The sequence below is a fragment of the Oreochromis niloticus genome, linkage group LG7 (genome assembly GCF_001858045.2).
Source record: "Oreochromis niloticus isolate F11D_XX linkage group LG7, O_niloticus_UMD_NMBU, whole genome shotgun sequence".
NCBI lineage: Eukaryota > Metazoa > Chordata > Actinopteri > Cichliformes > Cichlidae > Oreochromis > Oreochromis niloticus.
This window is the reverse complement of record NC_031972.2, coordinates 55,618,890-55,646,500: the sequence shown is the minus strand read 5'-3', so window position 1 is coordinate 55,646,500 and position 27,611 is coordinate 55,618,890. Positions and strand designations below refer to the sequence as shown.

The following is a 27,611-nucleotide window of genomic DNA, read 5'->3' as shown; positions in this document are numbered from 1 at the left end:
ATCAATTAGTTGGAAATACCCTGAAACCAGAAATGAAAAAAGGTGCACTATAAATTAATTGGCAATTACATTTTTTTAATTGACTGTAAACTGCTTTCATTATAATCGCTTTCTTGATTTTTTGTTAATTATTTAAAATTTCAGGCTTATTAATTAAACGCCTATGCCAACTATAGAAATTCTGTCAAAAAAAATATCTCTCCTGTAACCATCGCCTGCTGCCTAAAATTAAATATTGATCTTAATGATAAATTCTGAGAGGATTTAAATAATTTGGGGAATACTGAACAGCAAATGCCAAAGTGATAATGATATTGTTTATACATCTCCAGGATATTTCACTATTACATGGAAATATTGTCCACAAAAAGCATCACCCACCTCTGGCAGTATAAATACAGTGTTAAGGAGTAGTAGTTACAGAGAGGATACTTGGGCTGAAATGGGTTAGTCACTGAATCCAGTTTGACTTCAGGTTGGCCAGATTTTTGCTGCATGTCAGTCCCCTGCTGTCTGTATGACTACCCTGCACTTTGTAAATAAATGCAAAAATAAAGCCCGTGTTTGTTGAGGCAGGGGTTTTAAGCACCCAGTTGTACTTCAGAATTATACTTCAAAAGTAAAATTTGCAAATAAATAAGTAATAACAAATAGTAAAAAGTTTATTTGTTCCATATTCCCAACTGTTGCAAATATTTACAGCTGCTTTGACAGTAAAACTGTATCCTCAATAAAATATTCTTACAATAGCAGCCGAGGTAAATCTTTTGAAAATGTCTAAGCTGCCTGGAAAGACAGTTATGCAGATGCAGGAGACAGTATACTGGCAACAGGGTACTTAAATCTAACCTTCCCTTTTCATTAGTTGACATTTGACTGTTGAGTTTTCCACCAAAGATTTTCAAGCTTTTAGGGGCACTTGATTAGGGCATAATTAAATGCAGGTGTACTGCAAAGCCTGAATGGTTTAGCCTGCGTTAGAAGAACATGTAGTCAGGGTTTGGATCAGAGGAAAATTCTCATGGAATTTAGCAGTCGACTACAAGTTAATGGCAAATGCCTCCTGTATATTTTCCTTATTTAAAAATGTTTGCTTTTAATTTTCAGTCTTAAAAAGTGTGAAAGCATTGTGCAATAGAGCTGTATGTGAATGATGTGTAATCATTTGTGGAAAGCCTACATGCACAACAACATACATACACATTAGTGGTGACAGACCTAGTTTAGTAGATTAGAGTTTAAGTAGTATTTCATGCTTATCTATTAGTTTTGTTAAATAATTAACCAAAACTTTGAAAATTGGTTTTGCATGAGAGTTTTATGGAGGTGAATAAATCAAACACGTGTGTACATGGTTTGTCTTTTAGTCTCTACAGTGACACTAGTTGTCGCTGAAGGCTTCATGTTTTCAGACTGTCAATTGATCCATCAGTCATATTTTCATAAAGGGTGATGACGCTTGAATGCCTGCGTGAACTTCTTCTAATTTGGCACAAATCTTCACTTGGACTCAAGGTTGGTCAAAGGTCAGGATCACGCTGAGCTCACAAAACTTGTTTTGCTAACCATGATGAAATTTCACTCAAATGTCTAGTGGGGGAGGCTGATAACATAAAGATCTTCTATATCCAGAAGGTCAAAGGTCAAGTCTGCAGAGAAGTAGATTTAAACAGCAAATCGATTGGTTCATAGAGGCTCACAGCCACAAAGCGATCATTCTAGAAAGAAATCACTTTCACTCCAATTACCCCAAAATGCACACAACAGATTAACAGTCAGCATTTAGCTGGTGTTTGTGTTGTTTCATTTGTTTGGCTGCCCATTTTTGCACTAGTTTATAAATGTCTTAATTGATACTGAGGTGGCTATTCTCGACATCAGTCAGTGTTGGGAAGGTTTAGTCTGCTTTCTGTTTGCTGAAAGTCTAGTCTGTCTCACAGACGGCTGTCAGACACTGTTCACCTGCAGTTCTCTCAAGTAATCTGCTGACGACTGGATCGCTTTGTTTTTAAGAATCCTTTCACTACTTTCTCCTGCTAAAGATGTAAAATAGCTCCTAATATAAAGTATAAGATGCGATTTGAAAAGAGAAATATTTCCTGGATTTCATTCTGTGCTGCTGTATCAAATATTACATGAACTTAATGCACTTTAGCACATTCTTCCTTTCGTAGTAATCTGCACAAAAATGGCCCCTACTGGCCCATGAGCCAATCTCTGAGTATCACGTCACTGACCCCAACAGGTAGCTATGTTAACTTTAGATACGGTGACAAAATAAGGCTATTAATCCAATCTTAAAGTATTAGAGGCAGCCTGTTTAGGAATGAATGACTCTTGAATGTTTCTCAAAATTATATGTAAGTACTATTTTGGCACTCATGTGCACAGTAAAAAAAAAAAAGAAGAAGAAAGAAAACTTACCTACCTGTTGCGTTATCAGCCTAACGTAACAAAATGAAAAAATAATTATTAATGGTATGTGCCAACTCCACTAATAAATCCTTGGGTTTATTTTTGCTTTTTTTTGAACTGCCAACTCTTGAGCCATGATCGTAAATATCATTATTTATTGACCTTTATATAAACTAATTGGGCTTGAGGATTACAAACAAAGTGGCATGAGTCCCCGATGTTTTTAAAAGCTGAAAAATAGTCTACCAGTAAAACGAAGTATTTCAGTAGTATGATAATTGAATGTGTTGCTGTTTGGCTGTAACACACGGAAATGATACAGGAACAATAAATTAAAAAAGACCACCTAACAATAAAGCAGCCCCTGCCCTGCAGTAGGTAATAAAATGGTGTAAAACTTCTATATTTTTTGGCATGCCATTTTGTGTGCTTCCTAATTGACCTTCGCATCCATGTTGCAGCATTTAAAGACAACATTGTAAACTTTTCAAACAACTCAGAGTACTTCAGATTAATGTGAACGCATCTCCATTTAGACTGTCGTTTAATTAGCAGATGGCACATTTCGTTTAGTGCGGTCCCAGGGGGAACAACATGTGCAGTGGTGTTGGTGGATTCAAATTTTTGTGCAGCATCATAAACAAATATCATGGAAACCATCTGGTCACTGGGTGAAAAAGTTTACCTAGGCATGAAAGGCTGCAGCAGGTTCATAGAGTGGAAATAAGGCAAGGGCATTTTTGGTCGTGAATATCATCCCCTTCCTTGTGTGTTTGTCTTGCGTCTCCTGGGGCCTATTTCTGGAGCAGCTGGGGAATTTTCTTTTTTTTAAAGGGGTTGTTGAGGGATTGAGGTTACCTCAGAGTAGGTGTGGAGTGATGAGAAAGGGCGGAATCTCTAAATACCCCATTTAAATGCATTGTGAGAAAAAGATAGGGGAAGGTGGGAAAGAAAGGGCCAGATAGCAAGGGAGACGGATGGTGGAGCATACTCTAAAAGACAGCAAAGTGGAGATGGCAGAGCGTGTCTTTCAGAGAGGAGGAAAAGAGGGAGGAGGGGAGGGATCTGATACTCAGTCCCACTCACTCATAAATCCTAAAAAACTCAGTACCTAGAAGCCCTTTTCAGAGATTTGAAGTGATGTCTACCTTCCCCACCAGTAAATAGTTCTTTTTCTTTTATTTAACCGGATGCTAATAATTATATTTGCCTATAATTATATAAACAAAAATAAATTATGCAGTACAAGACAGGCATTTGATGTATCAGTGATTAACATACAATTTCTGAATCTACTGAAGCATTTCAAAACTAATCTCATCCTCATCCCTAGATTCATCTGCAGTACAACAGCAGGACAACACAAGATGACATAGTAACACACACTGGGACACACTACAACACACACAGTGGGTTGTTTATCTGAAGGCAGCCACTCAGGCATCACTGACAGTAAGGGCAATATGTCTCGGCCTAGTGAAGCAGGAAAGACAGCCCTGTCTACAATTAAGTAACCCAAATACCATTATACACGCTCCCTTCCTCTCTGCTCCACTGTGCCATGAGTCGTGAGGTCTAAACTCAAAAGAAACCCCCCTTATCTGTCTGTCCATCACTTCTCTGTTTCTTCTGAGAGGTTTGAAAGAGCAGTGAAGATGGAGGGTAAAGAAAAAATGATGTTGAATGAAAAAAATGAGTAGTTTAAGTCTGGGATAGAGGATGTGAAAACAGAGGGAGAAAGTGTGAATGACCATGACAGTTTAAGCCATCACCGACTCCTCTGGCTGTTATCTGTCACCACATGGATCTCTGCTCTCAGCATGGAAAGAGCTACCTGCAGCCAGCAGTTCATCTTCAACCAGTGCTCAAGGGGACAGAGAGAGGGAAGTGAGACAAAGGCTAAGTGTAGAAGTCAAAGAGGGAAACAAAAGCAATAGGAAGACCAAAATATTGATTGGATTGATCTACAGGGCCCTAGTAGTCTCGTGTGTCTGTTTGTACTGTGTCAGTGTGTTTTCTCAGCATCGACCAAGTGTGTTCGCTTTTGGAACTGTGTCTTCATTCCACCTACTTCACATACAAGGGTCAGTTCTACAGGCAGAAACATGGTTGTGCCATGGGCTCCCCAGTTTCACCCATCGTGGCCAATTTGTACATGGAAGAAGTGGAAAAGAGGGCTTTGCTATCCTACCCTGGAACACCACCAAGCCATTGGTTCAGATATGTGGATGACACCTGGGTGAAAATCAAATCTCAGAACGTACTACATTTCACGGATCACATTAACTCGGTGGACCGACACATCAAATTCACCAGGGAGGATATGAAAAGTGGCAGGTTAGCCTTCTTAGACTGTGAGATTTCCATCAGTAATGGGGGACATCTAAAAGCTGACGTGTACCGTAAACCTACACATACGGATCAGTATCTAAGGTTTGACTCTCATCATCCACTGGAGCACAAACTGGGTGTCATTAGGACGCTACAACACAGAGCGAACACCATCCCCACTGACACAGCGGCCAGGGAGGCAGAAGAACGGCACATCAAGAAGGCCCTGAGTAAATGTGGTTATCCCAGCTGGACTTTTGTCAAAGCTAGAAAGGCACCTAAAGAAAGCTCCAGCCGATCCAGGAGAGAAGGACAACCGCTGCCCAAGCGAAAACCTGTAGTGATCCCATATGTGTCAGGAGTATCGGAGCAGTTGAGACGCATTTTTTCTAAACACCGGGTCTCTGTGGCTTTTAAACTCCAAAACAAGGATCGGGTCCCCCGACACAAACAGAGTAACATAGTGTACGCTGTTAAGTGCCAGGAGGATTGCCAGTATTTATACATCAGGGAAACCAAACAACCTCTGGCGAAGCGGATGGCACAACACAGAAGAGCTACCTCGTCAGGCCAGGACTCTGCAGTTTATTTACACCTACAGGCCAATGGACACTCTTTCAATGATGAGGATGTACACATCCTGGACAGGGAGGAACGCTGGTTTGAGCGCGGAGTCAAGGAGGCCATTTACGTGAAAAGGGAAAGACCATCTCTGAATCGAGGAGGGGGCCTAACGGTACATCTTTCGCCATCTTACAATGCTGTGATTGCAGCCATTCCCCAACTCTCTGTGAATGGTACTCATGGCCATTGATCAGTGGGTTTTGGTCAGTGATTGTTGATCAATGGTCATGAGAATTTGCATAATTATGATTAAGGAACTGACCTCACAGCCCATTGTTCCTTCAGTAGGCTGGTTTCAGTCATTATGCAAATGTGCTGTTTATAAGATTGGGGAAACCTGCAGTCAGCTGAGACTGAAGAAGTCACTTGGATGAGTGACGAAACGTTTCTCCCACAAAACGCTACGTCCAGATGAACAGAATCAACTTTTGGAGAGGTGTCAGTGTGTTGTTATTTTTCGGGTTAAAAAACAAAACTTTGAAAAGGAAAGAACTTTGTTTTCCAGCGCTGCTGAGAGCCTTGAATCATTTCAGTAAGCAGTAAGCGACTCCCCCTCCCACATACACACACAGATGCTGCTGGCCTGTATCAGGGGGTTAATAGTAGATGTTTACCCGTGTTAATGGAGGGAATAATGATATGAGTATGAACTGCTTTTCCCTTTCTAATGATGCTAACAAATTACCACGCCACTCATTTTTAGCAGTGGTACTGTTAATCTGTTGGCTACCATCTGTTGGGCTCCTGCAACCCACCAGCCTAAAGACCCCACCCACCATCCTGCTATCCCCAAAAGAGAAATCAACATGCAATAACTAAAAAGACAAGTTGTGCCTAATGGTAAATGAAACAGCGAGTTGTTTTTGATCATCCTCAGTTTCTATTATATTAGCCTTAATTTTCTTTTTTGCTGCCCTGCAGTGTCAAGTGTCCTTAAGGAATTAGAGGCACACGCACTCACACGGGATAAAATGCCCATTTTTCTCATTGATGGGATAAGCAAGGGCACATTTTTCAGCGGTTTTATATCTTAACAAGCGTGCAAAGTTTTATTTCTTTTCTTTTAGTGCTCATTCACTCCATTCCCTTGCTCTCCTCACACCGCGGCACAGTTGAATGACTCACAGCCGCATGAATCAGCCCAGTCAGATCCAGCCTGAGCTATTTTTAGCCTGCCCATTAAGAAGTTTTGGAGTGTGTCTGCACTCCCCTAGAATGCTTAAACATCAGTGTTGCTGCGGCAGCTGAGACTGACATGAACAGAGCATCACGGAGGGTAGGGTGGAAGAGAGAGAGGTAAGGAGCGATAGGGAGGTGGTGCAATGGACTGGAGAGGAATCACACAGGAAGTCATCTGGTCACAAGTGTGGAATTATCAGCACAATTTCCCCTTTGTAGCTCAGTTCTGCAGACATATCTGAGGTGCAAGGGCAATACTCAGACTGATTGTTTTCTGTAATTATCTGTGTCTGCTTATTGACAGTGTTTGATGATGCAATATAGTATAATTTTCTTGGCATTTCAAAAGATTCTTAATGCTCGGCTTTGGTGGTGCAATTGTAAATACCGTGCAGCCTACTTTATATTATTGAAAGATCATTGTCAGTCAGAGGTATTCATTTTATAGTTTTCATATTAGGCTAGAAAACAGGATTGTAATAGCTATATTCAGCCATATTCTTTTGGAGGATGAACCAAAGCAAAGCTCCGCCGAAAACGGGAGACAACTCAGTGATTAATGAATGATGTCAGTTCTGGAAATGATTGCTCTTGAAGCACTGGGACAAAGAGACAGATAAAGGACAGCCCATACATAAGCAGGAAATGTTCTCAAAATCCTTGAGGACTACAAGAGGAGCTAAAGAGGATTCAGTGAAAGAAAAGAGAAGAAGCCATGTAAAATGCCTGTGTTGTGTAGCTTTTCCCTAATAGCTTATGAATGGATATCTGATGGTGTGGCGAGTGAGCGCCAATTGTGCTGTATGTATGAAGCCTGTTTTTACAATGCATCGCTCTGCTTTGAAAATGAACAGTTGGAGCTCAAGGACATCAGCTGCTGATCAGCTCCTTTTTTTTTCCTTTAGGTTTCATTAGGAAAGATGTACCAGCATCTGTTTTGCTACTGTCAGCTGTTACTTTATTTTATTTCACAGCATTCAGCAATATCCCAAATACACTTAAGCAGATTTTTTTTTTTTAATGGCTTCTTCTTTCTGGAAAAGCCTTTCATCACATTCAAATATAAAATTCATGAATACAGTACATATCGTATCCTCATGTGAGCGTTGTAGGACTATTACAGCTTTTTTCTCCTTACCTTTCTCTTTCATCCTGTAATCTTACCTTTTCCCTGTATGTTTTTTTCTTTCTTTTCAGTTTTTCATGTTATCAGCATTTCAAGGACAGGGCCAATCTTCGCCCTTCACACCTTGAATGTCACCCTAACACAATAAATTTGAATGTTTTTGTGTTAACAAGGCCAGTCAGGCTGAAGACATGTTGGTAGCACCTTCTTTCTTATCAGACGCTTCCCTCTGCTTGCTGCAGGAGACAAGGAGTCGCTGTCTTCAACCCCCCCCACACCTCCCACACCCCTCCTTTATTTTATACAGTTTTATAAACCATGTGTGCTCTAGGCTTAAGGAAAGAAAGGAAAGAAAGAGAAGAGCTTAATGGTACCTCATCAGCAGCAGTAAAGAAAAAAACTTTGACTTTAACGGGTTATTTTGGAGAAAAGGCCTGTCTCCGTTGACCTTGGGTAAAACTGGTGCAACACCATAAAAGCATCAATGTCACCTCAAAGGAAGGCTACTTAATTGATAAGCTGTGTCCCATTTTTCTGAGCCAGCTCAGTCTAATCCTAAATCATGAAAACCACAAAGCTTAAGAACACATAGGATAGCCATTTGAGCATAAATAGTTTGCTCTTATTGGTGTCCTTAAGCACTCATGGTCACCTTCTCCATGCGTTGTTGTGATTTATTATAGCGGCAATTCTACAACTTATGTATTTGAGTTCATATTATTACAGTCGGTAATTTTAGTGCGATACTGAGCAAGCTCATAACAGAAAAAGCATTCACCTTTCAATGACAAACCCCTTTCGTTTCCCTCATGGTTCCATAAATTAGTCGGTACAGGCCCAGATTACAAATTACATAGTGTGTTCAGTCAGTAACTCTCTGGTGACAACTTGTAAAATGCAGAGTGAGTATGCAAATGCTGACACGACAGAGCTGTGCGTGTGCATTCAAATGGACAGGCTTTTTTAGACCTTTATGCTTACACACACGCACGCACTTAAGTTATTGTCTCGAGTCAGCAGATAGATTAGCATAGCCAACTAATCCATCTTATTAGCGAGAGAGAAAGAGAGAGAGGGAGAGACAATAAACCACAGGTTGGAAGGCATGTCTTAGGTATTAAAGTTTAGCTGAGTCAGTGTTATAGACTGGCAGTTCAAGAGAAGTCCTACCATTTAACCCTGGAAAAAAAAAATTACACTAAGTGTCCAGTGAGTGTGTGCAGGGCTCTTGTGTTTGTTTGTTCGCCACAGAGTGATGGCCACTATCTGTACTTTTCATCAGAAGTCAGTGGAGTGTGTTGAGCCATCTCTCTCTGGAGGACAGATCCATATCAAATCATAATAGATGGCGATGCTATTTGAACAATGAATCAAAGCTGAAGCAGGGCTGACAGTCGAGCAGAGACATATTACATCTGACAGGGGCTGCACTGGATGAGAGCGGGTCACATGCGCCAACTCGCTTGTACACACGCGCATGTCCGCACACAAAAGTAAACATGCACATACACACATCGGCGGGTTAAGGCACTCTTCTGAAAGTCTAGTCTATTTCACAGTGTCGTGGCGGCTCTCAGACACTGTTCACCTGTGGTTGTTTCAAGTCATCTGTAGACTGTTGGTTGAGTTGCTTTGTTTTCATGAATCCTTTCACTGCCATGACTTGATACCCACTGTGTTTCATTATTGTGGTGTGCTACAACAGTCTTGCTCCAGCCCTCTTTATATTTTGCTTTAAAGGAGAAAAACTTTCTTTTAAGTGGTATTAAACAGTAGTTTCACTGGCTTTCTGGAAGTCTTTCAAAGTTTTTCTTTGGACATCAATCTACTGTCCAGTGAAGCCTCATCAGAAACGGTCTCAGTGGAAGGGTGGCTGCAAACAGGGGAAGGAAGGCAAACAGGGAGAAAAAGCTGAGGTATGCCACAAGAACTGTACTAAAAATCAGTGTTTACAGGTCTTATGAAGTAATTGAAGTGATAAATTTTAAATATTTGGTTCAAATCATTATCATTATATCAGAGGAGGTCAGGAACAAGGTACAACTCTCAGAGTATAGAGTGGCTGTGGCTCAGGTGGTAGAGCAGATCAGCTACTGATTGGAAGGTTGGTGGTTCGATTTCTGGCTCCCCCAGTCTGCATGCCAAATATCCTTGGGCAAGATACTAACCCCAAGTTCATCGGAGTGTGAATGTTTATTAGTTGCATTTGAGTTTAGAAGTGAGTATGAATGAGGCATGTTGTATACAGCACTTTGAGTACTCTGGGAGAGTAGAAAAGCGCTATCTGGAAAACACAGGGGAGGCTCTGTCATGGTTTGATGGTGGGGATCTGTTTGTTTGTGAGCATAACAATGATCACAAACACACTGCATGTGCAGTAAAGGTATACTTCATATCAGCGGTTCCCAACCTTTTTTGCACCATGGACCGGTTTATGTCCAACAATATTTTCACAGACTGGCCTTTAAGGTGTCGCGGATAAATACAACAAAATAAAACCAGTACCAGTATCAAAAAAAGGAAGATTCATTCATAACACATGGGGAAGAAAAGACCCAGGGAAACCGAGTTAACGATAAAAACGACGAAAAAAATAACAAGAAAAACGATAAAAACCTTGAAAAACATAAATTTCACACCCAAGCCTCAACTCTCGCGGCCGCGACCTGGGGGTTGGGGACCGCTGCTTTATATCATGTATTTCCATATGTGTTTCTACATTTCAGGCACTTCCCAGTTTCCTAGTAAGATATAAAGAAATGAGAGGCGGTTGAATAGAATAATCATCTTTGTTTTCCTCTTTCACCATATTTCACTGTCTTTCTCTTCAGTTTCTGTCACTCGGCATCCCTCTCTCACTCTCCTACGGAGCTAGATAATAGAAATTCTGAATCTCTTTTATTATTTACTCCAGCCCAAAGATTTTTCACATTACATTGGTCTTTTGTTTATAAAACTAGCTGTTCAGCTCCCTTTGGGGATGTTTGTGTGTCTGTCTGAGTGATAGCGTCCTGACCTTGACTCAAAAGTGTACTGCGGCGTGCATCACAGCGTTTGAGGGTCTTGTACAGTAGTTGCCTGTTGTTTACTGAATTTGATTGAATTATTCAAGGCTTATTCCATTTTGACAGAACTGAGGTATTTATAGGCGTCGGCCTCTGCCTCTGACACTTACGTGGTAACAGCAAGCTCTCTGAAGGCTCTTTAACAAAGCAACCAATTCCGAGGCAGAGGAGGAGGAGAAAGACGGCAGAAAGGCAGAGATATGCTGGAGTTGTTTGCTCGAGGCTAAAACAGAAGAGGACACTGAGGCCACAGACAGTTACACGCAGTTTAGTGCTACTTGTCCATGAATTCCTGTTTCACTGTTAAAACGAAGAAAGGAAAATGGTGCTGAGGAAACAGCTGTCACTAGTTTTTCTGCATGAAATGGATGTTTCAGGATTGCTTTTAATCGCCTCAAGGTGAAGATGAGAAGATGAGAGGGAGTTCAGCTTGTCTCTGGGATTCAAATGACAGAGTGGAGAGACAACCTTCTTGTTCAGGTCTTAGCGAGGCTGAAAGGTGGAATTGAAAAATGGACTGTTGTCCAATCATGGTGTCAGATTTGCCTGTGCTGTGTAGCAGGATAGATGGAGTTGTCACAGTTGTGAAGACAGAGCAAAGCAACTCCCCGTATTATGACCTTTTCTGGGGTAAGTTTCATTGCACTGAGCACCGTTTAGATGTAAACACGCTTAGCGGAGGGCTCAGTTGTAGTCACAGTGGATGTAATGATAAAATGATGTCTTTTCAAGCCTAAAATAGCCCCTTTTTGCAAATGTGAGAAACTTCCAATGTGAGCATACGGAGTAATGTAGTAGAAAAAAGGATGGTGTCTGCTAGCGTACTACTGCTTCCATTTTTAGAAGAGGATGTTCACTACGCTACACATTTAAATGTGACTACAGAGCAGGAAAAAAGTTCAATTTTCAGGGTATCAGACTATTTGTTAGTTAACAATTTTAGAAATTTAGCAAAAATAACTAATTAAAAGTTTTCCAGTTGTCACTCACTGTCATTATTAAAGAATTTTATATTTGTCAAATTTTCCTTTGTTCTTGCTGTCAGTCTTCTCCTCATTGCAGACCTGCTTTCTTCCAAAAGTGGTAAAGCCTTTTTTATTATCAGATATTTGTTTTCTATTTCTATTTTTAGACTCCTGTTGTTTTTGTTGCTGTTGTTTATTATTTATGTCATGATGATCAAATATTCAAACGGCTCGCTCTTCTCATTGAAGTAAGCGACAGCAGATGTGGCATTTTGACTCGCAAGAACTCAACAAAATGGTCAAAAGCTTCACTGGATACTTGATGATGAACTCTTTTCCTATAGTGTTGCCATCATTTGTTCTCATCTGTCTTTCTCCCTAATGAATCATTGGTATTTCAATGCCATTGTCGAATTCTTATTAAAGCACGTTGTTAGACTGTGACTGTCCATGCTAAACAAAGACTGTTGAGTGTGTGTTCATAAACTGCCTCTGGCCACACTCTCTATTTGCATTTTTTTACTATTGTACTATTTCAGACACCCATCTAGCATGCCTCAGTAGACCATAGGTGCTCTGCAGAGCTTCGTAGGCCCACATCTACATGTTCTAGCATATACTGTACCATGGCGAAGACAGAAATCCTATGTGAAGTACATATTTGTAGCAAACTGATGCTGAGTATTAAAAAAATATCTAATCTGTCAACTGCAGCTAATGTCTGAGGTTATCATCAAGTTTTGATGTTTCACCTCACTTCCTTCCCATGCATAAGTTAAATTTCCACAATACCACTCTCTGCTTGACCACAGTACAGTAAGTAAATAAAACGTTATTTATATAGCATTAATTTAAAAAGATATGTTTTTAACTGGCTTTTAAAGGAAACCGAAGACTACACCGAAAAAATCTAAGGGAACGAATCCTGCAGTACTGTTGGTGTCTGAAAGTCTCAGGCTTTATATTAGTCAGCTAACATGAAAACGTCATCACTGTAACAAAATTATAACAGTGCTCATTCATTGATAAACAAAACACAACTTGTGTTTCTTTGTTCTGTGACATATCCTCTTACAAGTGTGAAAAATTGTTTGCATCATAACATTATGCTGGACCCTGGCTTTAGCGCAAAGTGTTTGGCACCTGCAACTCACATCACTAATAAGAGCACAGCTGGTTTAACACTGTACAGCTCATAAAAAGCGACTTGCCTGTCTCTTTATGCTAGGCTCAAACAAAACAGCTATATTAAATTTGTGATGCATTAAAATGATACTTGAGGATCATTCCTGTCCTGATGAAAAGTTTTGTTGTTTGTTTCGTTTGTTGGATTTCTCTTTTCTTTTCTTTGTTTGATGACTGGCTGTCAGTGGCACAAACCGGGTTTCGTGCCAAAATACACTCTTTGCTTTGGTATCTTAGAAATAAAAGCCACCATCTGTTTCACCACTTGAGTGCTTCACATGAAGAAACAGAAATGTAATGTTCAGTTTGAATTAAACTCAAAGAGAGCTGATTTTTGTTCGTAGCGTTAGTATATTTGCAGCGCTTCTGATGGACTATAAAATAATGAAGCTATTAGCTGTAATTTGTCGCTCTCACAAGGTCAAGTCAACAGTAAACAACATTAAACAGTGAGAGTTGTGTCACTTCTCATTTTGAATACTACCCTGGAGTTCTAACCTTGAGCAGTGTTTATGTGTATCCCTTATATGTACATAGCAGATTAAGATTAAACTGGCACAGCGTCCACTTCCAGCCTCTCTTTTATGCTGTGTTTTCTTTTCCTTCCTCTTTTCCACACTGCTGTATATTGACCGTGACTAATTTCACTCCATGAAGAATAAAAGCGTTCACCTTTCTTTCAAAACTCTTACTGAAGATGGCATAGCACTAAGGAATCGTGACACAAGTTGAAGAGCGAAAAAGAAAATGAAGACATTGGCCTGTCCACTATACTGAGGACAGTTAGCCTTGTATCCACCTGCATGCTCCAGCAACTCCCTGTTGGATCTGTGCAGTGACAGGCACATTGTGTGACAGCACAAAAGAGAATGAGATTTCCACAAGCATCTCCTCACAACTCTTTTTTAAACATTTTTTTTATTTTAAACCCTGTTTTTCTATGACTTCTGGATAGTCTCCTGTACAACAGGTTTAAGAGGTTAAGACGCAAAATTATGAGGAGACAGAAAGAGGAGAGTAGACATGAGTGGGAGAGTGGCAGGGAAGAATTAAAAAGTCAATGGGGCTTAGTTGATAAGTGTGTGTGTTTGTGTGGATGTGTTTGAATGTTTGTGTGCAGCTCTTATCAGTATTAAAACAGCATAGGTTAATTCCCATTCAGCGTGGACACTGTGTGTGTGTGTGTGTGTGTGTGTGTGTGTGTGTGTGTGTGTGTGTGTGAGTCCACGTGTATGTGTGATGGGACTCTGGCGTCCTTCAGACAAGGACAGCAAAGGTGTTGCAGTCTGTCCAGAATAGAGAAGTGGGAAAGATGCAGCATGTTAACAGTGTTACAGAAAGCGTGACTTATCGCTTGATGTGTAAAATATGCTTTCATCTCAACGGATGATCACTCATAACACACACAAAAAAACCCTTTCAGTCAATACCACCCTTCATATATTTGTGATAACAAAGTAAAAACATCTATATTTCTGCTCAAATTATAGGGTAGAAGTGCTATTACCAACTTTTACCCTGATTAGTTATGTTTTTTTGAAAGTGATTTAATAAATCTTACCTTATTGTATTACTGTACCAAGATGACTTCACTAACAGGATATTTTAACAGAGCATATGTCAGAAGAAGACTTTATCAAACAGTGCAGCCTGTAGGCACTTTGGATTTTACTGTCCTAGAACGTTAGACTATATTAGTCCTGTTAGAGTTGATGGTTCAACTTTACGTTGGTTCCAAGGTACGCATTAAGACAACATTTGATTTCATTCAGTGTGGTTATTGTTATTATTAAGGTGAAAAGCTTGAAAGCTAAACAGGACTAGTACTACAGTACTTCTCAAACCTTCTGTTTTTGTTTTTCCCATAAACTTTTTGAAGCAAGTTCAAGAAGTCATTTCAGTTTGTGACAGAGATCAGATGAATCTCTATCCACTGGGCAAATCAAAAGGAACTTTGACTTTAGCCAAATTTTACCATTTAATTTTGCACACGTTGTTTTATTCAAGAGGCAATTAAGGCAAAATGTGTTTCTGCTACCAGATGTTGAACATTGTTCTAATGAAAATGTCCCTCTCTTTTGATATCACTTTTATTAAAAAGCATTCAGAGGTCAAGTACCAGTGTGCACTCACAGGTGTTTTTTATTGTTCTCAAAGGGAAATGACCTTCCTCTATTTCTTTTTCTTTGTTTTTTTTAATACTATGACGTTACAGTTTTTTTGGGGAACTAGATGTTTCACTTGAATTTCAATGATATCTCCAAAAAGTAGAATTTGGTTTGAAACCAACACGTTGTTCTACTGAAAATGTCCTTGTCTCTCTATATCTCTGTTATTAAAAAAGCATTCAGAGGTCTCTCTGATTTAGACCACATTTGTCTTGAGAGAGAGAGAGAAGAGAGAGAAAGTAGTGCATTCAACGTACTTTTATGTTAACAAAACCAGATGGAGATTATTTGAGTTTTGTGACACAGCCATCAAAAGATGGGTATACTGTAGCCATAAAGGGATGGATATGGTCAGCAACAATACTAAGGTAGACTGTGGAGTGTAATTATGCTCAATCGGTACTAAGGGGCTCAAAGAAAATACCCCGACACCATTATACCACCATTACCACCAACCTGAACTGATGATATAAGGCAGGATGTATCCACGTTTTCATGTTGTTTAACCCAAATTCTGACCCTATCATCTTAATGTTGCCCATCTAATCGAGACTCATTAGACCAGGCAACATTTTTCTAATCGTCTATTTTCCCATTTTAATGAGACAGTGTGAATTGTAGCCTTGGTTTCCTTTTCTCAGCTGACAGGAGTGGCACCTGGTGTGGTCTCCTGTTGCTGTAGCCCATCTGCTTCAAGATTTAATATTTTGTGCATTTAGAGCTGTTCTTCTGCAAACACTGGTTGTAACAAGTGGTTGTTTGAGTCACTGTTGCCTTCCTATTAGCTCAAAGCAGTCTGGCCATTTTCGCCCAGAGAACTGTCGCTCACCGGGTATTTTCTTGTTTTCAGACCAGTCTTTGTAAACCCTAGAGATGGTTGCGTGGGAAAAATCCCAGTAGCCCATCTGGCACCAATAACCAATCCACATTTAAAATTAACTGAAATCACATTTACTTTCTATGATGTTTGGTTACAACTAAAACAGGTTAGAATTGGTCAGAGCAGGTTGTCTTGACCATGTCAGCATGCCTAAATGCACTGAGGTGCTGCTGTTGGATTGGCTAATAAGGTATTTGCCTTACCGAGCAATTGAGTCTCTACATATAGATTTAATATTGAAATGAATCTATACGTATAAATATAGTATAGATTCAATACATAATAAAAATGATAATAGCTTTTTGTTTACAGTGGACCCCTGTGTCTCATCTTTTGTTTTCTGCTTTTGTGTGTATGAGTGTGTGATAGATGGAAGTATATTGGAGGTTATCTCTGCTATCAGGGCCCTGCCTTTAGATGCTCCTGGGCTCTACATGACAGTTGTGATGAATAAGTTGCATTTCACACTTCTGGACCGCATCTCGTATCACATGGTACACGAACACACATACACACACAAACTTAGATGCACACACTCTTGTAGAAACAGAAATACAAATGCTGCATCAGTTGCTTTCAAGCACTATTCAAACAAACAAATGCAGTCTTCTTAACTAAACCATAACTAAACAAACAAGTGCCTAGCTGGAGCAGCTTTTGCGTACGACATTGATGACCACTGGATGAAAATAATTTACATTTTAGATCCATTGCAAGTTAATCACTTCCCTGCTGGCTTATCCATCAGATAAAATTCATCAAATCTGTAAGTCTAAAAAGGTTTACCATCACAAAAATGTAATGTCTAATATTGTTACACGTTGAGCAATCAGGATTTCGATTACGTCATTATTGAAGCCCTTGATAGTCATTAATATTATGCTGTGTTTTCTGTAGACATAGCTTGTATTGATGTCGATCATTGTTTCATGGTCATGTTGTAATTATTTTGGGTGTTCAACAAGGGTCCATTCTTGGTCCTCTTTTTATTCATCACAGCCTTAATTTTTTGCCATGACCATGGACCTGTTTCCTAATCTGGCCAAAGTGCAACCTACTTTTTATATATACACACACACGCACACGCACACGCGCACACACACAAATAAACAAACAGACACTCCTTGCTTCAATTCCAGGAGTAGATGCAACTCCTAAGGAATTTGTCTCAGGAAGGGCATCTGGCACAAAAATCTACCCAATCAAGCATGCAGAGCTACCTGCTGTGTTGACCCCTTGTGAATAAGTGTGTAGGCGAATCATGTGGTCGCTTAATATTTAAATACAGAACCTAAGATACATGAAATTCTGTCATTAGCCATAACTCTTATTCATATTGAACCGGTACGTGTATATGTGCATGAAAGCTGAGTCTAGCCCTAAAAGAAAGCCTCTGAAGGTGTGGGAGAAGACACGTCCTGACTCATCTATGACTTTCTCCCCAAATATCACCTCTTTTTTCATTACGACTTACCTTTGACAGGCTGTGCTAACAAAATGCCATGTCTTTCCTCCCCAGACCGGATGTAGAGTAACCTTCTAACCTAAAGAAAATACCAACTCACCCTTCTTTTCCCTTTACTTTAATTGATAGATGTACACTGCACAGTAATTGTATTTTAGTTGGATATTTTGAACTCTATACATTTTAAGTTGACTGGGATTTTTTATTTGGTGTCAGAGAATTCAGAGAATTTATTTAATTTAATGTCTCACCTGAACTGAAAAAGACATTCAAATTAACAATCATTCTAACATACAAAGGATGAAGAAAGCCACGCAGTTGGAATCATGCTGAAACAATCTGTAAGATTCAGAGTGGTTCAGATTCATAGAGCACAGCTCCTTAATTATGAAAAACAGCCATGTTCAGTCAAACAAGATAATTGTGAAAACGCAGATATAAAAAATGAAGAGGAAGGTCAGAGAGTAAAAACAGTGGCTAAGAGGTTAAAGTTAACTGCTGCTAAATCCCTTTTCATTTTTTGCCCTTTTGTCGTGTCACCAAGTGTCAGTGGATGCACTTATCAGAGCTTCGAGTTGTTCTCAGCTGACAGTCGGTCACTCACACAGTGAATCAGATTGACAGGATAAAGTGGATCTGGAGATGCCAGCCAGTTCAAGACTGCTCACTCACTTTGACCTCTTTCCATTTTTGTTCTTTGCTTGTCTTCTTTTTCCTTTTCACATATACAGGTTATCTTAAACATCTTCTTTTGTTTGCCTGTATTGGAAAGTAAAGTTACAGGAGGCAGGCATGCGACCAAGTTTGCCAAGCAGAATCATAGGAACATGCTGTGTGTCTCACATCAACACCACGGCGGCTCTTGCTTTCACAGCCTCGTCCAATTAAGAGCTTGTGTGTGCCGTGCAGTGTTTAGTCAGCAGATCTGCTGTTTAGTGGAGATGTATTGTGCTGTGTATTATTGGGATAGAAAGAGGGCATCAGCATTCCTATAGGATAAAATCACACATAGTGACAGAAACCACATGCACACAGTGCATACACACACAGTATTCAATGAGCGTCTAATCAAACACGTTTGCCTTTAAAAGAAACACTTTGAGGGCAGAATTAGGCAATTACTTCACTGTTTCAAAAGCAAAAAATTACCATAGAACAATTATACTCTGGTAGGTTATGATAAATGAAGCATGTTAATGATAATTGCTTCTCTGTGGTAGCTTAATTCCTCTCTGTGCTCACCGAATTAGATTATTACTGACATTTTTATACTAACATGCCAAGAACTGGGGCAGACACAGCCTTGACATTTTTGGAATCTTGTGGATTTGTATAAAGTCATTAGCTGGACTAAAGCTAATTTAAAAAATCAATTGTGTACTTCCTAAAACATGTTCAAGTAAAGCATTATTGGGATATTTTTAATTTCAGCATATTTACGGAGATCTGTATACACTGGCAATGTGGCTGACTTTGCTTTTAAGACAATACACTTCACTTGAACATCTGTTATTAAATGATAGTAATAATTTAGGCAGTTTGATGATGTAAGTGTTTAATGGTTTGTATGACCTTGTAGGTCGATCAGTTATCTCCGATATATGTTTTTATAGCATCCAAAAGTATATGACTCAACCAATCCTTTAAATCTATTTTACAGAGACACGGGAGGACCGCACTAAGAGACTGTTCAGACACTACACTGTGGGATCTTACGACAACTTCACCTCATACAGGTACAGCCTCTAGCTCTGAGCTAGCATCCTACAGCATTGTGTAGTAGTGTATATTATACTGCTCATTGCACTGTACTGTTGGTCATATCACACACAGTTTCCTTGTCTTAACAGGGTCAGTGAAGTTCATTTAAAAAAGCGAGCGTGTTGTGCTGTAGAGGTGCTGCCATCTAAAGGCGTGATGCTGCTAGTGCACACAGTTCTGATTCTAAAATGCACACAAATGACATTACATAACTCTCTTATACTGTCTGTATGTAAGGGTGTTCACCATGCATGGTAAACACACATTTGTGGCTGTCTTCACATTCATCATTTTTGATTCACTTGAATTTCTTCATAATCTCATCAAAGTTTGTTTTTTTTTATCTTTTATTCTTTTTCAAGTTTTGTTATCCTGTTCATATCTCAAGATGACATTTATTATGTACAGAGTGTGAGTGATCCCTCTCTTCCAAATTAGATGTACTAGCTGAGCATTTTGTTGTTATGCAAATTCTCATGCTAATGCCACAGTTTATCGGTTAGAGACACAGAGCTGGTCTGCACGAGCATTGTTTCTACCTGCTTCCTTTGCCTTTCATAAAATGTCAGCTTCTTGCAATCTAGGTTTTAGTCAAATTAAGTGTCGCTTCTGTTTCCACAGCCACAGACTTTTTGAGTTACCATTACTAAAGCTGTGAAGCTGTGATAGTCTGCATATACGTTTTTGTTTTAGAATGGGTGCTAACTATAACTAAACATAGTTCTGTTTCTGTTCAGAGGCTTTAAAGTACAAATTAAAGTTCCTTGAAGTAAGTAAAGTACCAGTTGCACACAAAGGACGCACACTTGAGTTATACTTGAGTTTCTTCATCCAAGCTATTGTCTGCAGAATATTAGAATTGCAAATGTCAAAGGACAGGTCTATTTTGAGGAAACATTTACCGTTGATATGTGAAAAGTCAGTCTTTTTTCTTTATCGAGTTATGTAGGCGGGTAGAGGTTTTGAACAAGGACAGCAAGCACATTGCATTAATGCAGTATTTTGTGTCATAGAGCAGAGATGAAAGCATAGTGGATAAAAGGGTTTGGACTGAAACAAAGTATCTTAGTGATGCTTAACCAACTCAGTTTTCTGTGCATAATAATTAGTGCATAAGTGGTTTCATATCTCTTTATGAAACCAAACCTTTGACCTCCTTCCTGCAGAAAGGTTTGTTATGGTTCTCCTGGCTCCAGCAGCAGGAGCTCTGGGTAAGTCTGAGAAAGTGGAGTGTAACTAAGCTAATGACTCTGCAGCCACCCACTGAGTTGCAACCTGAACCACAGCCCTTTCTATATCTGCATCTTCTGTCAGGAAAGATGAATGATAGTACTGAAACTTTCAAAATTCTGCAAAACTAATAGATTTTGTAAAGGCGTTCAGGGTGTAAAGTGTGAGCAGTCCCCCTCAGTCTGTGCTGTTAAAAGAATGGAACATTTATTAGATTTATTAGATTTGAGTTAAGGAATATTGCATTATTCAGTCCACCTTTCTTCAATTTTCCTTTCTATTAAAAATTTTATGTTACCGTTTATCATAAGGCATGATTAAAATATCTTTTAGTTAACTCCCTTCCTTCATTTCACATCTTTGGGCATTGGAAATTTAGACTTAATCCTCAATACAACAAGCCATACTGCAGATATTTGCTTTGCTGCTTTACTAACTCTACTTTCTGCTCACAGGCTTTAAAAACATATGCATGAGCACCTCAGCTTAACACCGCCTACCTGCCTTCACCACTGAACACTCAGAAAAATCAGACAGTTATGAACTGCTCACTTACTGTTTCCACTGTCATTAGTCAAGCCACAATATTACATCTGAGCCAACTCTGTCAGTTTCTTTCACAAAGTCCCTCAACACACTCCTCAGCTGCAGTCTCATCTGAAGGATCAGCTAGAAGATTGATTCACTCTTAGGTTTTATCCCATAGATACTTCAATCATGAGGACTTTCTCTCACCTGCTCATTCTGTGGCGCACTTTTTCATGTTCTCAGTCTTTCTACTTGTTTGTGTGTGTGTGTGTGTGTGTGTGTGTGTGTGTGTGTGTGTGTGTGTGTGTGTGTTTGTGTCTTGCTTTCTTTCTTAAAATGCTAGTACAGCACCTGGGAAACCTGAGCTGTGGTGTCTTGCTTGGCTTTTAACTTGATTGAGAGAGGAAGTACATGTACACGTATGTGCCCGTGTGCGTGTATGTGTGTGTGTGTGTGTGCCTCCACCTCCACCTCCTCCCTCTTCTCAACTCCCACCGACTGACCCGCTTTACTCCCCTGCCCTTTCTCTCGCCCCTCTCTCTTTGTGTCCGTGTGAGGAGGATGTTGGATTCATACCTGCTATCCCCCTGCTCCTCTCTTCACAGTGACTATATCATAGAGGAGAAGAATGCTATTTTACAGAAGAAAGAAAATGAGGGGTTTGGCTTTGTCCTGCGGGGAGCCAAAGGTGAGCGATGCACATACAAATACACGCCAGTGCCATTCACAAGGTTTTCAAGGTGTGCGAGTGTTTTGGTCTGAGAAGTAGCTTGTTGATCTGAGTCACTGACCACGGCTCAGTCAGTATTGTTACCTTGTGAGTCAACAACACAACCAGGTTTGGTCAACACTCAGCTTGTGTACTCAGTTGCACTCAGGTTTCTGGGTATGTGTTTGTGCGAGTGCATGTGGCCCCTTTGGTGGTGTCATCCTTGGCTGAGCTGTCATCTAGCTGTCCCATCTGTTCCCTGCACATGGCGTTGAGTTTTAGTAGAGAAACACTCATCTCTCTCTCTCTCTCCTCCTCTCTCCTCTTTGTCTCTTCTTGTTTTTGTTCCTCTTCGCTCTCCTCCACCTCCTTCACATCCTTCCTGTTCATTATCCTCTCAAAACATTATCATACCTTCTGCACTTTAACCAAAATCGGCTCTCTACTCATCTCCATCACCGCAAATTCGTTTTACTCACGCACGTGCCAGCTCCCTCCCTGCTCGGCATGGTTACCATGGTAACCCATTTCAGACACCTTGCCGGGAGTCTGAGTGTGCTTTACTGCTCCATCACTCACCACCGTGGGTCTTGGCTCGCCCGTCTCTCTCTTTCAGTCGGTCTTTTACTCCTCACTACCCTTAAACACACACACTGCAGTTCACTTAGTGGTCCTCTGAGAACTCTCATGTGTCAGTGATTTAACTGGATTCACTCCAACATTAAATGGAGTATATGAAAGCCCGCTCACTTTACGAAGTATTCTTAAGTATTGCATGTCTGCTTTTTAGTCATGCAATAATAATTATGTTTGTATGGAACTATAAGCTTCAGTAATACTGTTTAGATGCAGCAGTATTCCTTCTTAGTGTTATTCAGATGAATTTAGTCACCGAGCAGAACTAAACTCAGTGCTAATGTGTTCATTAAATAAATTGGTTAAGAGAAATTTTAATTATTGTTGCAATTATTGCCTGAGAGGAAAATAAAGCAGCATTTGGAGCATGTAATACATGATCTGTTCTAACTTACCGGTGAAGCAAAAGGAAGCTATAAATATTTCTTTATTTGACGACGTGGGTGTAAAACCTTTTTAAAACAATTTCTTCCCAGCTGAGACGCCCATTGAGGAGTTCACTCCCACCCCAGCGTTCCCTGCCCTTCAGTATCTGGAGTCTGTTGACGTGGAAGGAGTGGCCTGGAGGGCCGGTCTAAGGACAGGGGACTTCCTCATTGAGGTGATTAAAATTGCCTCATTATTCATCTTGATTTGTATACATTTCACTCCTGAAAGAGGTCTACATGTCCATAGATCCAGATGAAAATGCAAAGTAAATGTGTGGCTTAATCGTGTAAATTTCCCTTTGTAAATGACTATACTGCTTTAACAAGATCAGCATAAAAGCAAAAAATGAAAATAAAACAGGAACTAAGTTGTATATTTCTTGCTTCCTGTTCTGTCTTTGTGGGTGTATTTTCTCTCAGGTAAATGGGGTGAATGTAGTGAAGGTGGGCCATAAGCAGGTGGTATCCTTGATCCGGCAAGGGGGCAACAGACTGCTGATGAAGGTGGTTTCAGTCACTCGCAAACCAGAGACTGAGGAAGTCGTTCGCAAGAAAGGTACATACTTATTTGTACTCAGCAAAATCATAACACAGTAGTATGCATTTTATAAATTGTACTTTTCTTAAATAAATAAACATTACTAGTAAATTAATCAGTTGTGCTGGAATGTGTGAGAAAACATGACCTTACGCATTCTCAGGAACTGTTTTGGTCGCTTGAAACAATTCTGTTAAGTCTTGGGTATGTATCAAGGACAAATGCTTTCATCTGTTCCTTTCAGTTGGAGAATAAAGTGGACATGTAAAAATTTTTGCTCTTATTGTTTTGGGATCAAGAGTTGAGAGCATGGGGGAGTTGTAGCTTTGTACACTGAATTGGCTCAGATAAATCTAGATCATTAATGAAACAATGGACAGATTTTTAAGCTTATTCATAAATTTACAACATATTCTACATGGCTTGATTACATTAGATTGCCCTTCGAGATATTTTATGTGGTATGTGAAGCTCCTATCGCGATGTTTGTTATTTGTAAATTAATTTTATCAGGTAATGGAGACATATATGTTGATTTTTGTGTACAGAGGGAGATATGTGTGTATTGTCTGGGTAATTTCTACCACATTTCCCTGCTGTAAATTCATGTAGTTTCCATGTCAACCACAGCTCAGATTACTCAGCTCCCACACAGTCCTGGCACAATGACCTCAGAATTGTGTACACTGCAGCGTGTCCGTCTGTGTGTGTGCTTTTATGCATGGTAGAGTGGTGTGTGCACGTCCTTTGTGATTTTTGAGATACAGACAGTGATAAATGAGTTTGACCTAGTTTCACTAGGAGAGTACTGTATCAACTTAATTCTGCTACTCAGGGCTTAATGGTCTCTTAATCTCTCTTTCTTCCTCTTTCTGTCTTTCTTGCCTTAATATCATTTCTCATGCTTGTCGCCTTTAAATAAACCCAGTCTCTTAGTAAGACATTTGGCATCATTCATTCATGTAGAAGTCAAATTAGCATGTTTTGACCCAGAAAGGTCCACTTATTAGCCTTTTTTTAACCTTTCAACTTCCCATCATGGTCTCGTTTTGCCGATTGACTACACCAATCAAAATTTAATTAAAGTAAAAGTTGAAGCTTTTGCAAATCTTTTGTACTTCTTGGTGTCAGTTGATTAAAAAAGACACTCATTACCTCTCTTATTCTTGTCTCTAATGAGAGGCTACAGTCTTTGCACGTAATTCAACACAAAGATAAAGTCTGCCTCTAAAATCTCACTATTTAACATGCCGATGACAAAAACACAATCCATGCAAAAACTGAAATTAAACTAAAAATAGCAGTTTGTCTTTTTTTGTAGGTTTTGTCAGCATCCTCTTTGACTCTGAAGAAAATACTGGGGTAGTGCCATTTACACCTTCAATTTCAGTTCAGTTTTATTTATATAGTGCCCATTCAAAACAACACTTTGTATTGTAGGATAAATACGCCACAGTATTAGAGAGAAAACCCCAACAGTTAGACTACCTGCTGTGAGCAAGCACTCGGCAACAGTGGGAAGAAAAAACTCCCTTTTAACAAGAAGAAACCTCGGGCAGAACCAGAATGATCGTGTTGGAAGCTTAGGGGAAAGAGAAAAGAGCAGAGAGAGAGAGGATAAAAGACACACTATAGGAGGGAGCCAGAGTTGAATGATTACTAATTCTGGTTTAAATGTCTGAATAAATTAGTGATGCATAAACATGTGGCGGGTGAAAAGAGCTGACTGGACAAGAAACTCAGACAAGTATGAAAAGGTTTTATACTTGGGCTACACTTAGGCTTTTGCTGATAGCACTAACTGTGCTAAGCTAGGCTAATTTGCTGGTGCACAAATGTAAGTGTAATATCGATCATTTAATTTTACTCTTAGACTGAAATGAAGAGGATTTTCCCGAGACGATGTTAATTTTTGTTTAACGTAACTTGTTATTATTTGCTTTGTTTTGGGGTTGTTTTTGTTTTTGGAATGCCCATCATGCTTTTGGCACTTTGTCGATATTTATAAATATTTAATTAATGAAATTATTAAGTGAGACCACATGACAGCAAGGATTAATGTTCTGGGATTAATGTGGGTTGCAGAGGGGCTTGCAGATGCACACCAATTGCTTTACTGTGGCCAACGTTAAAGCTTTCTTACCTCTGCTTATGTCAAAGCTATAAGGCCAGATATTTAGTAGGTGAAAGAGAAATTTAGCTAGACAGATTGGCAGATTGAATTGATGAGACAGACAGTGCAAACAGCCATAGAGTAGATGGGGTGTATCTGGCGTTTTAGAGCTGGGCGGGATAGAATTTCTTCTCTCCTCTTTCAAACTTCTCATAAATGCCGTTTTTTTTTGCACCCTGATCAATATTGAACACCCTCTCCTGCTGCTCATATCCTCCAGTGGGACTTGGTGTGCTGCACCTTTACACAAACGCACAGAAACATGCAGACACACACAGACCCGCGAGCGAACACACATTCTCTGCACCATGCGTGGCCTCACTACTGCCACCGTTGCCATGGTGACTACACTGCATGTTTGAATTAAGCATTACATTACAGCAAAAGCAACTCTCTCTCCCTCTGAGTCTGTCTCTGTTCCTCTCTCTTTCGCCGTCCTCCTCCATCTCCTCTGCTCCCTGCTCCTGTACCAGAATGTGCAGGCTTGTGAGGAAATGAAGATGTTTGATAAGGACAGTACCCAGGATGGCGTATGTACACTAGATCTGCGGCTGCTGACGGCAGCGATGATAGTTATGCTCTAGTAAGGCATTAAGGCAACTGTGGGATTTGGAGATCTATCGCGTTACAGTGGTGCATTGAGTGGAGTGTTGGCTGGTCGATCTCAGATAGCGTGAGCTCATCTAGTTCTGTCGTGTGGTATTGTTGGGAAACTTGTTTATAGCATGTAGAGAATGCAGCTATATGTGGTTTCACTGTCAGACTGCATGGCATTGGTGTTATTACTGCAGGTTTAACATAATTTTAAAACCAATTACTGCATTGTTTTTTACATTACGTTCATTTCAGTGCTTAGTCTAACCTATTTTTAATCCTGTAACTCTATAGTTTGTTTTTGAAGCTAAAATTTGGTAGATATGATTTACTGCTTTGACTGGGACGGTTGCCCTGTGTGTATAGTAGGATTGGGAGGCTCCCACAAGCTGTGGGATATAAAGTCTGCGGTGCATCGTTTTCCTTAGCTGTTGAATTTACTATCATCTCTTCATCTGTCAGCCCACATGTCATTATGTGCACCCTCAAGGAATTTTCTCTGGGGGAGGATATGCATGTTTGTATAAGCTGGTGCATTAATGTGTGCCTCTGTCTGATACACATCTGCTAAATTCCAGGCAGGCAGCATATTAAAAGTAAGATGGACGACTTTCTCCCTCTCCTTTCCACACATGTCTTACTTTTTTCTGCCTATTGTGGCGGACAAACTCTATTGTTCTTTGTTTACTGGGAGGACTGACCTGTACATTTCCACCCAATGGGCTCCTCAACAGAGAGGAATTCTTGCAGCACAGAGACTAAAAAAACTAAAAGTCTTGAAGACAGACTGATACATTCATAAGTCATCTGACCAACAGAGAACAAAATATGAAGAAGCTGGGCTCCAACCGTAGCGTGAACAAGGTCCTGGCTAAGTGTGAAGCATCCAGTTCAACCGAATTTGACCAAATCAAATCAGTGAAGACAGGATGGGCTGGCCGTCTCGGGGATGCCAGGAGGGCACTGAGCCGCAAAGCCAAAGGATTTTCATCCCCCTCAAGTTCATCCTCAACTCCATGCCTTTTCTCCACAGCTCCACCACCACCCAAGAGAGCTCCCAGCACCACCCTGACACTGCGCTCTAAGTCCATGACCGCTGAGCTGGAGGAACTAGGTGAGTGCCAAATAAGTGGTATGCAAACTCGACACTCTGTTTTTTTCCCTCCTTTTCTGTCATATTTCTGCTTTGGCTTTGTCATTAAAACTTGGTGTGTCTCCTAACTTTTAGAATAGTCACTTCTGTTGGCTTGTTCTTGTCATTTTCCCTCCTCTGCTGACGCTATCTTTTTCCCACCAAGCTTCTGCTCGGAGGAGAAGAGGAGGTGAGTCTGAGACAAGAAATTGACACCTCTTTGAACGTCACAAAGATGATTTATCAATGATGTGTCAATTTAAGAACCGCTTATTAGAGCAGATGAGCAGAGCAGAAGAACACATGAGCCATGTGGACAGTCTACACTTTTCTGTCACTTATCGCTTCTTTCTTTCGTTCTTTATTTCTTTTTCCTGTATTTTATTGAGACAGGGTAGTGAATTTGTACAGTACCACAGAGCATGACCCCACACATATAGCTACATCTTAGAGGTGCCTTTGTATTCTTTATGGCGATA

General features: G+C 40.1%; 1 protein-coding gene across 8 annotated transcripts in view; it reads left to right on the top strand.

Annotated features, from left to right (window-relative positions):
* shank3a (SH3 and multiple ankyrin repeat domains 3a) overlaps nt 1–27,611 on the top strand; it is a 219,970-nt gene that overhangs the window by 177,216 nt on the left and 15,143 nt on the right. For 6 of the 8 annotated variants that reach the window (XM_019361525.2, XM_025908703.1, XM_025908704.1 and 3 more), the window contains 6 exons: nt 19,064–19,139; nt 21,528–21,610; nt 22,744–22,868; nt 23,116–23,251; nt 27,034–27,114; nt 27,299–27,322. In XM_019361525.2, coding sequence (XP_019217070.1) covers nt 19,064–19,139; nt 21,528–21,610; nt 22,744–22,868; nt 23,116–23,251; nt 27,034–27,114; nt 27,299–27,322 — 525 coding nt within the window. The remainder of the gene's footprint in view (nt 1–19,063; nt 19,140–21,527; nt 21,611–22,743; nt 22,869–23,115; nt 23,252–27,033; nt 27,115–27,298; nt 27,323–27,611) is intronic. The other 2 variants (XM_025908705.1, XM_025908706.1) reach the window with 1 other exon arrangement.